The sequence below is a fragment of the Elephantulus edwardii genome, unplaced genomic scaffold (genome assembly GCF_000299155.1).
Source record: "Elephantulus edwardii isolate Elephantulus edwardi_28Jun2011 unplaced genomic scaffold, EleEdw1.0 scaffold00029, whole genome shotgun sequence".
Taxonomy (NCBI): Eukaryota; Metazoa; Chordata; class Mammalia; order Macroscelidea; family Macroscelididae; genus Elephantulus; species Elephantulus edwardii.
Window position 1 is genome coordinate 10,297,548 of NW_006399779.1, and position 15,574 is coordinate 10,313,121.

Sequence of the window (15,574 nt, forward strand, 5' to 3'; positions counted from 1 at the left end):
GCATCAGAGAGTTGGACAATGACTAGGGAGGATAGAAGGAGAATGGATGCCTTTGAGCTGTGGTGCTGGAGAAGAGAACTGAATGTACCATGGACTGCTAAGAAAACAAATAGGTTCATCCTAGAGAGGGAGGCTCCTTGGAGGCAAGGATTCTGAAGCTTCATCGGACATACTCTGGGCATGTTTCAAGGAGGGAGCAGTCCTTAGAGAGGGTCATCATGCTTGGGAGGTTGCAGGGACAGCGCAGGAGGGGAAGACCCTCTATGAGGTGGATTGATTCAGTGACTGGGGTAATTGGGATGGGTGTGTCAGAGACAATGTGATTGGCACAGGACAGAGCAGGGTTTAGGGCTGTTGTACATAGGGTCATTATGAGTCGCAAGTGACTTGACAGCACATAACAACAACAACAAATCTTATGATAACATCAGCCTTTTAAAATGTCTTGATAAGACACTTCCAGCCTGTGTCCTCTCTCTTCTGAGTTAGACTCGAGAGATAGTAATAGGATTGCAATTGTGTGACTCTTCCTTACCCAGACCTATGACACAAAGAGAGTCTCCAGGCAGTGCTGGCAGTTAATGGGCTCGGCTGGTAAGTGTCACCTCAGAAAAGTCTGAAAACTCTATGAAATGCAGTTCTCTAATACACAAAGGGTCACCATAAATTGTAATCAACTTGATGATAACTGGTTTTAACTGGTACGCCAGCATTTATCAATAAAAGAAGAATTGATGCCTTTCAATTGTGGAGTTGGAGAAGAGTGCTGAGTATCATATGGATTGTGAAAAGAACAAGCAAGTCTGTCTTGGAGGAAGGAGAACAAGGGTGCTCCTTAGAGGCAGAGATGGTGAAATGTCATCTCACATACTCTGAACATGTCGTTGAGAGGCACCAGTCCTTAAAAAAAAGACATCATGCAAGGGAAGGTGAAGGGCCAAAGAAAGTGAGGAAGACCCTCAATAAGGTAAACTGACAGTCACTGTAACAGTGGGTTCACACATTTCAGAGGTAATGAGGATGGTGCAGGACAGGACGAGGTTCAGATCTGTTGCTCATGGGGTCACATTTTGAGCTGTTGACTGGACAGCACCTAACAACAGCAACAACATTATATCTACAATTTCTTTCATCCGGTTTTGCTTCACTGTCATCTCCATTCTCCTCACACATTAAATGAAGCTTAAGAGGTAAGCAATGTATATTAAGTGCTCACCACTCTTCCTGGGAAACCAGGATTCAAACTCAAGTCTCTTTCATTCTACAGACCTTCCTTTCCTCACCAAACTCCCCTGCCTCTGCCTGAACAAAGATTACTGACTTTTCTATGAAAGGTAATAGGCAACTGGACCATGAAATTCCATGCAGGCTTGACCGAATCTTGCAAAGTGGTGTCCTTTTTCATCCTTGACATGACCTGTCACCAGCATCTGTGGCCTTAACACTATGAGAACCTTAAGCAGGAGCACCTGAGCCACCACTGCCCAGTGGTCACCACAGGCCAAGCTAGAAGGCGGACATACTTACCGGTATGCTTCCGGCTGTGCATCTGTAAGTGGGACAGCTTAAAGTATCTCTTGTTGCAGCCTGGATAAGCACACATGAAGGGACGCTTCTCACTGGTCTCAGATGCTGACCGGACAAGAGTGGGAGCTACTCCAGGTACACGTCGCACATCCTGTAAGCAGAAAGGAACAGGGGCTTTAAGCTGTATATGAACATGAGGAGAAGACTCTCACTGGTCCTGATGGAAAGCGAGTATTGGAATATACTTAAGGGACAATAGGCACATGGGCTAAAACGATCCCCCTTACAGAGCCCAGATGCTCACCACAGACATTACTAATATATGACAGATTAGCAAATTCTACAGTGCAGTGCTCTGACATCATCACTACTGATCCACCAACACTGGTGCATGAAATGAAAGTTATTTAGGATGAGAGACCCAGATCATCTGGACAACAAATGGTAGAGCCTGGATGAATTGCTCCCAAGTCTTCCTGTCTCTTGGCTTCTCTACCTGATCCTGTAAGGTCTGGAGGATCCAACTTTGAGGTAATTCATCACTTCTTACTTGTAGACAAGGGAGCTCAGGTAGCCTAGAAGGTAAGAAGTTATGCTGCCAACCCAAAGGCAGGTGGTTCGAATCCACCAGATGCTCTGAGGGAGAGAAATGGACAATCAATCTCCCCCTTTGCTATTTACAGCCTCCGAAAACCTACTGGAAGGTCTACTATGTGTCAGTTCTGACTTGATGCCACATAATAACAATAACATGGAGACGTGACCACATCATCTTGGGTCCAATGTGCAGTGGATGAGGGCACTTTTATTACAAGGAAAAATATAAGGATGCTGAAACAGTGTCCAAATTGACCTGACCTTCCATGTGTAAATAAAGGAGTCCACAGGATTTCTGTGTCATAAAGGAAAGCTAAAGAAGATAATAAACACTGCATTGGAACAGACTAGGGAGAGAACTGTTTAAAAGGAATGTATGATTAGGCATTTTATGTAGGACAATAATCTGAAAAAGAGGTGCACTGCAAAGTGGACTGTGGGAGGGGGAGGGAGAAAAATATGCAACAATGAATGAATTGGGGGGGGGCAGTGGTCCATGTCGTAGTTTCTACAATCCTTTTAATATGGACACTGGAGAAAGCTGTAGAATCTATTTGCTTTTCACGCACTTAACATATCCTTTTTAAGACGTTTTCTTGGTACTCTTTCATCCGGGAAGAGGGCTCTGAGTGTGCAGTCTTCTGTGGAAAGAACTTAGAGGAAAACCAGATGTGAGATCCCCTCCAGCTCTCAGGAGGAAGTGCCTCAGGGGCTACTACACTCTACCTATTCCTTTACAGATGTACAACTCGGTCGGCTCTAAAAGAGAAACTGACACAAGAGCAGATCCCAGTGTTCAGAGCCGGAACCATGTCTCAATGTATCTGATGGCCATCCCCGTGTATGTTCTACTCCATCCTGTGTTCTAACTGTTATTTTCTACTGCTTCACACCATGAAAGCAGCCCTGGCAGCACAGTGTATTAAGCACCGTCTGCTACTAAAAAATGTCACCAGTTTTAAGCCATCAGCCCCTTTAAGGGAGAAGGATGACTCAGTCTGCTTTCTTCAATGTGTCCCATGCTCACAGCTCTCATTACTGCTGAGTCACATCTGATTCCTAACCCTCCAATGGGTTCTCAGAGGCTGTAATCCACATGGGAAGGGGCTGTTCATCTTTTCTCCTGTGGAGCAGCTGGTGATTTCAAACTGCCTGCCTCTGGGTGGGCAGCATAAGTCCTTATCCACGAGGCCACTAGAGTTTCCTCTGTTCCACACAGCTGCTATTAATTAGAATATAAATTAGAACTGAGCTTACAGCAGTGGAGTCCCCCCTATCCCTTTATGTATCAAGGTTACATTCTTTTATATTTACATTTATATTTATATTTACATTCTTTATAAATTCACTTTAGTGCTGTGGAGAACATACAACCTCACTTTGCTATTGACAGGCCATGGTGTCTCTGGACAAATGACAGCATAAAATAAAACAGTGTGCTAACTGTGTTTGATTTGGCATACTCTGGGGGGAGAAAACAGATGATAGTGAAGTGACACCTGTCCAATGTGAATCACCAGAGGTTGTGACGGTCAGTCTAACATATTAGGCTTTGTGGACAAGGAGGCAAAGAAATCCTTTTTTTTCTCTCTCTCTCTAATTCACCCTAAAAGCAGCACACACGGCAAGAGGATGTAAAATCGGGTTGTTAATGTCAGTCAGGGCCTCGTGGAGGAGCTTGCTGGTATTTGGGGGTGAGACTTGTTCTGAACCTCTGTCAGATTTCTGTATTTGCATAACCCCTGTCTGTTTCTCACCACGGGGAAGCCTGGGACGAGGGAGCACGCTGTTCTAACACCATAGCACACTACTGGAAACATTCATCAGAACATCTTAGAGCTACTTGGCCCACATACCACATGGGGTCTGGCCCACGCACAACTTATTCTAGGGTACTGGCTATCCCTATGAGAGCATTGCCGTCAATTCTCACGCTGCAGGACTGAGACAGACACGTGAATCCCAGATGCAAAAGCCCCTGGTAACTACACACAGTTCCGACTGCCCACAAGAAGCTCTGCAAAGGTGGCCTTTTGCCAAGTTTCCTAAATTCTGTGAAAATGGTACCTTTCTACACTCTCCCTACAGACCTCCCCAAATAATGTTCACAGGTCCACATCTCCCCAAGAAGCAATGAAGCATATTAGCTCAGAACAGGATTCTAGAGTCAAATTGACCTCCTGGAGGGAGGATCCACTTGCTAGCTGTGTAACTTTGGACAAAATTACCCCTCTTCTCTGGTCAGTCCCTTTAATGGAGAGAGTAATAATACCTATCTTTTAAGGGTGTAATGAGGACTGAGCTTTTTAAAAGTCTTTTTAAAATTTTTTAAATTGTGATTTTAACAAAACTTTACAGAAAATTCGGATTTTCATTCACTTATTGCTGCACAATTTCTGGAATTTATAATGTGCTCAGCTAGAGATTATACTATTACTATAATCACTATCAATGAATGGTAATTAGCATCTACCTGCAGGCATTCTACAAAGCAGTTTATTATTATTCTTGGAAGTCAAAGGTCCAGGACTCAAAGTCAAGCCCAATTATTCCAAATATAAGAACTGTACAGGGTACAGGGCACCTGTGAGCAGGTAAATCAAACTTAGAAGGAGGCAGGAGGGAGGGGATTCTGCAGGAAGCATCCTGGTCTGAGTCAGGGAGGCTGAGGTGAAAGCCATTGGCCAAGGGAAGGGAAAGAAGTTGCCTTATGTGAGTGGAAGAGAAGGGGTCCCTACTGTTACCACTGTCTATAATTATGAATAGGTTTGCCTGTGCCAAACGGTCTATTAATAACAAACGGAAAGCTGGTGGGGAAGAGAAGGGGCAGTAGACTCACCTGGATGCCCCTGAAGACGCCGTGGGTATGTATTCTGTACTGGGCACCACAAAGGATGGGAGTGGTGTGGTTATCACTCTCGTACCCCGTGCCATGGCTGCAAACACAAGGAAGAGAAAACAAGGCTCAGGGGCGGCTCAGAAATAATGCATCTGCAATTTGAGAGAATGTTTTGCAAAAGCTCAAGGACAAAAATCCTTGAGTTTTGCCTCCCTCCACAGGAATACTTCAGAAACGGGTGTGTGGAAAACAGGCCGCTCAATCCTGGGATTGAACCACGAGGCAACCCTCCCTTATCCTCAGCCTCACCAAAAAGCACCATCAGAACCTATGCCCCACTCAAGCAAGCAGGGGCAGGAGTTCATCCGCAGCAAGTTGTTTACCATCTGAACGCAGGGCTGACAGCTGCGAACCTATCTCAGGAATGAGCAGAATGCCTCAAGTTTCTCATTAAGTGTGCTGTGTCTGTGTCAGCACCTCATGACTCAGTTTTTACCAGATAGCACCAAGAAAGCAAAGACACAAGAAGAGATGTCACAGCCTCAGTTGTACAGGGTTACACAGCCACAACCATGCTCTTTGCTGAACCCACAAACCAGCTTTCCAGATCGGTTTAACTCTTGATAGAAGACCCAGGGCCATAGGTGGACAAGGGCTGGTCCTCCGGGTTAGACTGCTGAGTTCCTTGGCTGATGGCCAGCTAAGACTGCTTTACTAGTGAGAGCAGAGGGATATAGGATCTTGTCAAAGACAGCCTGGAAGGGTCAGACATTCTGCTCTAAAAATAGTCTCCCTTTCAGGTAAAAGGCTGAAATCGGATCCGTGGCTATTTCACTGCCGAGTGAGGCAGACTGAGGATGCTCGCTGCTGGCGGTGCATGAGACTCCCGTCTGGAATCACCAAGGGGAGCTGCGAAGGAGGATATCTGTGAAACAGTGCAGCTGCCGTGGAAAACAGCCTGGCAGGTCCTCAAAAGGTTAGAAGGGACTCAGCACTTCCATGCCTGGGAATACATGCAGGAGAAAGAAAGTCTCTCCCTCCCTCTTTCATACACACGCATACACACACAATTAGTTCACAACAGCAATATTCTTGACAGTCAAAATGAAGACAATCCAAAGGCCCATTAACTGATTACTGGATAAGCACAATAAGGCATTGTGAATAATGTCTTATTACTCAAGCATAAAAAAACCCCAAAGTACTAGTACCTAGTTGCTGTTGTTATTGTTGCTATCATGGGTCAACTGCGACTCACAGCACATGGTACAATGACTAGTACATGGCAGTAATTGTGGTTGTATGGTGTTGAGTCAGAACCAACCCACAGCTAACCCTCTAGCGGGTTTTCAGAGGCAGTTAATCACACAGGAGGAGGATGCCCATCCTTCTCCCTTGCGGCAGCTGGTGGATCCGAACCATGTGTGTTTGGGATTGTAGAGCAGCTTCTTACCACTACGTAAGAAAATGTGTAAAACAGGCAAACCTACAGAATCAGAACACAGAGTAATGGCTGAATATGAAAGTAGTGGGTTAGAAATTAAACAATGTACTGCCCTGGGCAAACCTGCTCAAGAAACAAAGACAACACTTTGATGAGTAAAGTGCACCTGATCCGAACCATATTTTCAGCCATCTCAGATGCATGTGAAAGAGGGCAGTCAAAGAATTTATGTATTTGAATTATGGTCGTGGGAAAGAATATTGGCTATATCAGAGACGATTAGAACAACCAACAAATCTGTCCTCTTCAGAGCAGCCGGAATGCTCCCTACAGAAGTGAGGATGGTATTCACCTAACCTTGCTTACTTTGGACCTTACTATAAGGAGAGACAATCCCTGGGAAAAGACATTGTGCTTGGTCAGTAAAGGGTCAGAAAAAGAGAGGAAGATCCTCAACAAGATGGATTGGACAGTGACTACAACAATGAGCTCAAACATAGCAACAACTGTGAAGACGGCACAGATCCAAGCAATGTTTCATTCTGCTATCCACAGCATCGCTATGAGTTGGAATTAATCCATCAGCACCTAACAACAATGGACTGGGCAACTGGAGAGAAACGGGAAGATTGCCAAAAATACTCTAAAGTCATGGTAACGGTTGCACAACTAAAGAGCTTCTGTCCTATGTAACTTAAAAGGAATGACATGATCTTCATGACTGGAAGACCAGCAAACAAAAGACACACTCACCAATGAGACATCACCTGCTGAACATACCACTAGATTCTTCTAGCAGGTCAATGGATACGGAAAACAGAGGACCCACTGTCTGCTGACTCTCGTGCATCATTAAGAACAACATACCAAAGCACTGTGCATGCTGTGGCCTTGAGACTTAACGTCCTTCTCAGTGTGGTTCGCCCAGCACAATGGCAAACCATACACGGTAACAACTTTCTCTAGAGAAGCAAATTAATAAACCAACAGATGCCATCTAGAAGAGCCATCTGCTCCAATTCCTGTTTAAATCTAATCCTAAGAGTTGGGTAACATTAGAAGGAAGCTTTAGTTAGTAGGAAGTCATTTCTGCTTCCTGGAGAATCCAAGGGTACCCCTATTTTACGTCTATCTCCGTGCATCTCCCTGTTTAATGCTAATTTGGGTCTTGAGAGCAGAGACTGCCTTGCTCCTCTTTGTATTATTTAAATATAGTGACCACCATAAAGAATACAAACCATTCCTTGTGATGGCCAGGGTCTATCACCTCTCCCACATGACAACCCTTCAAACTCCAATCCGCTTTCAACCAGTCATCACTAATTGTTGACTTTTTTTTTTCACTCAGGATTTGGCTTCCAACACATTTGCCATCTCTGTATTATGCCATCTCCATCTGAAAAGTCCATTTTCTGTTTTCAGAAGAGAAAATTATCTTCCTTGATGTTGAAGATGCTTTAGAAAAGTTCTCATCTTCTTCTATTTTTGTTTTTTTCTATGTTGCCTAGTAAACTTCTTTCTGAAAGATAATATGCTTGACTCAGCTGAATGATGGAGAAGAGATGTGACCATGAGTCAGGAGCCAAGATAATCAGGGGGACCACAGGAATTTATAGTGAAATATAATGAGGGCAGGTCCGGACTGACACACAGCATGGTTTGTAGAGTGGTATGGGACTAGGTAGTGTTTCATCCTGTAGGACACAGGGTCGCTAAGTTGGAGCCAACCTGATGGTGCCCAACAAAACAGGATTCCAAGATGTGGAGCAAAGAGCTGGTGGATCTAGAATAGGCAGGTAAATATGTGGAAGGAAAAAACAATCACGGTAATAAAACTGCTCCTCCCTCCCCACTTACGGCGACACCAGAAATCACTCGTCAGTTTTGCCGAGATTCTTTACACAACTCCTTTTTTGTTGTTGTTTAACTTGGCACAAATCCATTTAAGAATTTAGCACACAATTCCCTATCTTGTTCACAAGGACACACATGAAATCCACTAAGTATCTTTTTGTAACAGAGAACCACTGTATTAGTGATCTACCCCTATCTACAGATTACTAATTCCACCACAAAATGGAACAGATTCAGGCTTAGTGTACCCACTTTAGTTCTTAACATCTATTTCCTTGCCTACATGCTCCCAAAGGAGCTTACAATAAATACGTAATTTCCCCCAAAATCACTCCTTTAGTGGTTTCTAGAATACTGTTGTTTTCTATTGTAAAGCTAATATATTTACCTGCATCAAGTCTCCTGCCACTTCTCTTATTAACCATGAATTTTCCAATTATCAGATAATATTTTGCTATCTGCTAAATTATCCCCCCTTTAAGGCAAATTTTCCAATTCAAATGCCTACAAAGACCAAGCCATATGAACAGGCCTGGGAGGTGGAGAATAGGACAACTCTCAAGTGTCTGGGACAGTTATTTTACCCACCAACTCCCTACCCAAGAGGCAGCCACAACTCACATCTACCAGCTAACTACTGTTGAACAATGATGTAAACTCAGTGTCTTTGGAGAGTTCCATTTTCCAAGACAAACTGGCAATTGGATTTTTAGATGAGATTAGACTTTTATTAAATTCTGTCAAATAATTCAAGTTTTACAGAAACATTGTCAAGCCTAATGTAACAGACCTCTGGTCTGAAGACTACCAGTTTGTAAAATTTGCTTTAAAGGCTGAACAATGACGCCTAAACTGCATTTTGGAAAATTCTGTCTTGATACTGTTATCTTCTCACACACAGCAATGAAGTCCCAATGATGTGTTTGATTTTTTTTAAACTAAAGAGAATCTCAAGGTATAAGTATACTTGAAAACCAAGAATGAACTCTCACAACATCCATTACCCCTGCATCAATTCTGACTCACAGTGACCCTACCAGAGGAGTAAAACTGCCCCACGGAGTCCCAAGGCTGTGCTCTTCATGTAAGGAAAATGCCGCATCTTACTCCCATAGAGTGCTTGTGTTGTTGTTGGGTGCCATCAAGTTGGATCCAACTCAAAGCTGGATCTTGCAGCAGGTTTTCAGAGGTAATAAACTGCATGGGAGGAGACTGGCCATTCTTCTCCTGTGTACAGTAGTTAGTGGACTCAAACTTTCAGTTAACAGCCAAATGTTTTAACCACTACACTACTATAAACATCACACCTACTGTCAATGAGTCAATTATGCCTCATTGTAACCCACTACTGGGTTTCCAAGGCTGTAAATAATTATGAAAGGAGAATACTCATCCTTTTTCTCAGGAGCAGCTGGTGCACATGAACCACTGACCTTTGGAGTAGATGCCCAATACGTTACGCACACCATGACCACTGCAGAACTAACTAATTTATTTCCCTTGTGTCAGTTGACACTCCAGTGGGTTTTAATTGCATAAAAGAGGCTATAAATTGCATAGGAGGAGAGTGTCCATCTTTCTCTCTCAAATCAGGTGATGGATTCAAACTGTCTATGGGACAGCAGCAAAACTCCTAACTCACTAGGCTTACAGAGCCCCTATAGAACTGTTATTGTTGTTGAAAGGAACCAACTCATAGCTGACCCTCCAACAGGTTTTCAGAGGCAATAAACTGCACAGGAAGAGACTGCCATCTTTCACCCGCAGAGCAGTTGGTGGATTTGAACCACATGCCTTTCAGTTGGCAGTACAACTCCTTATCACTAGGCCACCAGAGCTTCCTCTTATAGAACAAGGGCCCCTTAAAAGCTTACAAGGATTTTCTATTCAGCAGGCATAGCCAGTGCTGTTAAAGGACTGAAGAGGTTATCGTCTATAGGGCCTCTAAATTTTACCAGCACACTTAAATGTAGGTTTGGTGTTATTATTGTATACTGTTGAGTTGAAACAGACCCATGTCTGACTCTCCAGTGGGTTTACAGAGGCAGCAAATTGCATGAGAGGAGATTGCCCATCTTTCTCCCACAGAGCAGCTAGTAAATTCAAACCCCTTACCTTTGGGTTGGTAGCACAATTCCTTACCAGCAAGCCACCAGAGCTTAAAGTAGGTTTAGTCTTTGAAAATCACATTTCTGTACAACTGAAAGTAAAAACTTTCCCTCTAACAGTTGTTTTTGTAGATTCACTTGAAATACCTGAAGTAATTTAAGTCTTTTATCACCAGTCACCAGACTAGCTGGAAAGATCATGCAATTCTCCATCTGGAGTTTATGATCCAGGCCCATTTCTCCCATTTATTTTTCTGTGCTTATGAGCACGTCTTCTAACCCACCCTGTCTGAGACTCAACATCTGTAAAATGAAGTTAATAACCTATTTCATAGATTTTTTTTTTGGAATTATCACTAACAATGATCGCTCACTAAGCTTATCTAACAAAATATTCAGGTTTACGATGATACATTAAGCTGATTAATAATAATAAAAGTTGTTTACTGAATGCTTCTGTAAAAGGAGCAGATGCAATGTGGGAAAGGTGAAGTCTGACTTTTACCTGCTTCATAAAGGGAAACTGCCCCCATTAAAAATATCCATGTTGTTGTTGTGTGCCATCAAGTTGCCTGCAACTCACTGCAACCCTATAGTACCATAAAAATAGATACATGGTCAGACATGCCACCCTACATGCTCCTGCACCTATTTCTACCAATCACTGGGTCTGATGTTCATTGCAACCTGACTCAGACATTACTCAGAGTTGTGGGGCTTATTAGAGAAATTGGTTGGGGAGTGAGAGGAGATAATGAATATCACACAATATAAGTCCAGAGTCAGTCCAGCAGTCCCAAGCCAGATTGTAGTTGTTATGTGCCATCGAGTCAGCTGTGACTCATAGCAACCCTATGTACATTAGCTCTTAAACCTGCTCTACTCTGAGCCAGTATCATTGTCTCTGACTGACCTAATCTCACTTCTCCAGTCACTGAGTCAAAACATCTCATCCTGAATCTTCCTCTCCCGTGCAGTCCCTCCACCCTTCTGAGCATGATATCCCTTCTCCAAAGACTGGTCCCTTTGGCCACTTGCCCAAAGTATGTGAGACAGAGCCTCAAAATCCTTGCCCCCAGGGAGGAGCTTGGTTTCACCCTCTCCAGGACACAGATCAACAAGATACAATTCCTAAATTAGTAAAGTCCAGGTTCTGTTTAGCAGCACATATAGAAACCTTTAGTGTCCTCAGTCATCTAGCAAACTTTATTTCAGAGCAGTTACAAGTCAGCTTTTTCCTCAATCCTCCAGTAAGAAAAAATTTTATCTGTGGTTCCATCTCCAGAGTTCCTCTGTTTATACCTTGCCACAGCCTCTTTACAGTAGTGTCACAGTCTCTTCACCCTCTGTCCAGCACCATCTCTCACAGTGTCTTCACAGTTCCACCATAGTGTGGAAAGTGTCTCTCCTTTATCAGTACCACAGCTGTTGATTGTTTGCAAGACAATGTGTCTGTTAAGGTAGCTTAACAAACACAGGGGATAATGCAAAAGTTAGAAAAACCCATTTTCAAGGGTTTTGACACCACAGCTTCCTATGAGCCTGGTGAATAAGATATACAAAATTCCTATGTCTGATCCTTAGCAAAAGTTAGGAGTCATTCAGGCTTAATCTCTGTGACCTCGTGAAAAAGAATAGATCTTCCCCTATCACTATTTAAGAGTCAAATTTTATTTGGTTAACTAAAGCATAATGATTTGTATGTTGTAAGCTGTTGTAGAGTCAAAACTGACCGATCTCTGACACTTTGGTGAGTTTTCAGAGGCAGTTAATTGTGCTGGAGGAGACTGCGCCTCCTTCTCCTGCAGAGCAGCTGATGGCCTTGAACTATGTACCTTCAGTTTTCAGTGAAGCTTCTTGCCACTAGGCCACAAGAGCTGCCTTGTATGTGGTAAGCACACAGGAAATGTTAACTATTGCTTATATTTTAACCCCGTTTTACTGTAAAGAACACTGAGTGTTATTAACTGAATTGTATCTCCCAAAACATATGTTGACATCCACACCTTCCTCAGAAATAGGGTCTCTAAAGTTCTTAAGTGATGGTTTAAATGAGTTCATCCAAAGTACTTCTTGTTGTTTGGTGATACTGCACTAACTACGACTCACAGCAATCTTAAGAATAACAGATCTAAATCTTACCCTATCCTGCCCCCTCCTTATGATCTCAGACATGCTTAAGCCCACTATTATAGTCACGTTATTAATTCATCTTCTTGAGGGTCTGTCTAGCGAACAGAAAATGGGGCATGGAGGCACAGGGCTGTGAGCATCTCTCTCAAAAGGCCAGTGGGAATGAGATTAACACAGTCCCTCTCCACCCCAGAGCAGAAAGAAAATAAAGAACCCATAGTTCAGCCCCATGATGCCTCTAAAGTCACACCAGCAGCAAGCAGTTTGTTTATTCATTGTTGACTCACAGACAGTGGTATAGAGAGTGCAGTTTATTAGAGAAGTAAGTTGAGTTTATTAGGGTAGTAAGTTGGAGAGTGGAGGAGGCAAAAAATATCACCCAATGCAAGTCTAGGTTTTATCCCAGCAGTTCCAAATTACAGTTCAGAAGTCATCTTTTCTTTCAATCACCTGACAAGAAAAGCAAAACCTTTAACTGTGACTTTTGTCTTAGGGCTTCTCTGGTTATACCTTGCTACAGTTTCTCCACAGCAATGCCACAGTCTCTCCACCAACATCACAAGGGTCTCGCTCTCACTGAGGTCTCGCTCTCTCCAGGATCTCACTCCAGTCTCCCTCAAAGTCTTGCTGCTCAGTGCGGGAAGCACTCTTCCTCTTATCCTAGTTCCACAGCTGTTGATGATTTGTGAGACCATGTGTCTGCAGTTAAGGTGGCTGGAGACCACAGGGGCTAATGTAATAGCTAAGAAAGCCAACTTTTAAGCTAACACTGCAGGGTCTTCCTCTTTTTCTCTGACCCATCACCTTTCCTAGCATGACAACTTCATACTGAAATGGGGTAGGTCTTAATCCAGTATGAGTGGTGTCCTTATAAAAGAGAAGAGGCCAATAGAAACACAGAGGGAAGGCAGCTATGTGAAGACTGAGGCAGAGACTACAAAGCCAAATATTATAGGCTGTCATCTGAAATGAAAAGGTGTCAATGTGATCAACTTGATCAATGTGATACTTGATTGGGACTTCTAGCCCCCAGGACATTTATGTCTTCCAGGTTACCTATTCTGTGGTTCTGCTTAGTTTGTGGCACATTGTTAATACCAAAATAAATAAGCTCATGGCCACCAAGTTAATTCTGACTCAAAGCAACTCTGTAGGACAGAGGAGAACTGCCCATGTAGGGTTGCCAAGGCTGTAAGTCCTTATGAAAACTGACTGCCACATTGTTCTCCATAAAGAACTACCAACCTTTGGGTTAGGAGCCAAGTACTTACCCACAGGACTATCAAGAGTCCTATTTGTTACTAAAACCGTAACTCAACTCATTGTCATCATCAAGTCAGGAATGATCCATAGCTGACCCATAAGCAGGTTTTTCAGATGCTGTAAATTGCATGGGAGTATTTTGCACATCTTTTTCCTTTGGAGCAGCTGGTAAATTCAAATCACCCATGTTTGGGTTGGCAGCATAACTCCCTAGATATCCTGAGGTTCCATTGTCTGGTGTGGAAGAGCTGGTGTTTAGTCCATGTCAATGCTGTCCTTCTTCCTTCAGACCCATTCATGAAATTCCGGTGGTGGAAACCCATCGAATGGTTCATGTCTATCATCATAACACTTGAACGATAATAGCATTTTTCCTCCAGGAGTGTGAATGAAATTGGAAATGATGAAGGTTTAAGAAAATGTAGCAGAGGGAGGTTAATGTACAAGAATAGGTGAGGGAAGAGGCACAATCCCAAAAGATTCCCTCTAGAGCCTACTTTTGCCTCTGCTGTGAGGTTTGGTATTTATTGTGGCATAAACAAAGTCCATGGTCAACTGATGGAAATGGCCTTTTTATGTATGCCAGAGCAGCCAACACTGGGCGCACACACACAAAAGTCTACCTAGCTAGGAAAATAAGCAGAAACTGCTCTCAGCGGAGTATATGCCTCATGACTTTATTTCTAGCAATGACTGGACCTTACATTTTCCTATGAAGCTTTATCATGCATAGAGAGGTGTCCATAGAAAGTTCTCATTTTTTGACAGCTTTAAAATGCATAAACAGGTATCCTAACAAAGTACAAAGAAAGATAAAAAAGGTCCTTCATATACTCCAAACTTTGAGACTTCTGGCTAACAATTTGTACACTGAGGTTTGAGCTGGCAGCGGGGGAAGAATCACTTCTGAAAAGGAGCTTCTTAAGAAATGATTAACTTTGATATTCCACAGGCACAAAAGGATTAATAAAAAGGAATTGAGGTTTTACAGATGAGGAAAACCAGAGCTTCTCTGAAATCCCTTATCAACACAAGTGGTAAAAATACATAAATAGAGTCATTTGAAGGCAATTAGCATTTAATATGAATATTCAGGAAGAGAAAACCTCGGTCTGAGATTTATCTCTCCCACCTCTAGTTATTGGTCAGGTGGGCATGTGGTGTCTTCCCCTCTCTACTCACTTCTTCATACTTAAAGGAAGCACCTGGGGAAACTTCAAACATGCTGAAAATGGCTTTTACTCATCAACCCCTCGTCTCTGTCCATTTTCCTTAAGTATTCAATTCCTTGTGGTGTTGAGAATACACAGCGTTATAAGCTCTAAGAAACATTATCCCCTCATCTACAGTGCCACTTTCTGAGAACAAAGACCGAAGGAAGCAAGTTCAGAGACTTTGTTTCTTTGAAGTTTAAATACAGAGATGAGGCTGAACACAGTCCCATTCATGACATACTCTTGTCTTTAAAAATGGAACTCAAATCTAATGAAGCCCACCTATTTACAGAAAAATACAGGAGACAAATACTCAGAGTTAAAATACTAATAAGTAATTTGCCAAATCCAGAAAGTGTATATTCGCATGACAAAGGCAATAAAATTACTTCCAACAAATCAGTTAAGAAAAAAATCGTCATTGTGCTGATTCTGACTTATACCTACTCCATGTATGTAAAAATTGGGCTCCACAGTTTTCAAGGACTGATTTTTTTAAGCCTTTCTTCTAAGATGCCTCTGGGTAAACTTCAGCAACTAACCTTCAGTTAGCAACAAAGCACACAAGCCATCAGACCACCTAGGGACCCAAATC

The 15,574-nt window shown here is 42.8% G+C and overlaps 1 protein-coding gene across 1 annotated transcript in view; it reads right to left on the reverse strand.

Annotated features, from left to right (window-relative positions):
- The window catches only part of WT1 (Wilms tumor 1), a 60,006-nt gene that overhangs the window by 11,527 nt on the left and 32,905 nt on the right, over positions 1-15,574 (reverse strand). Inside the window, exons 6-7 of the mRNA XM_006883732.1 lie at positions 4,964-5,060; positions 1,528-1,678 (exon numbers count right to left, since the gene is read on the reverse strand). Coding sequence (XP_006883794.1) covers positions 1,528-1,678; positions 4,964-5,060 — 248 coding nt within the window. The remainder of the gene's footprint in view (positions 1-1,527; positions 1,679-4,963; positions 5,061-15,574) is intronic.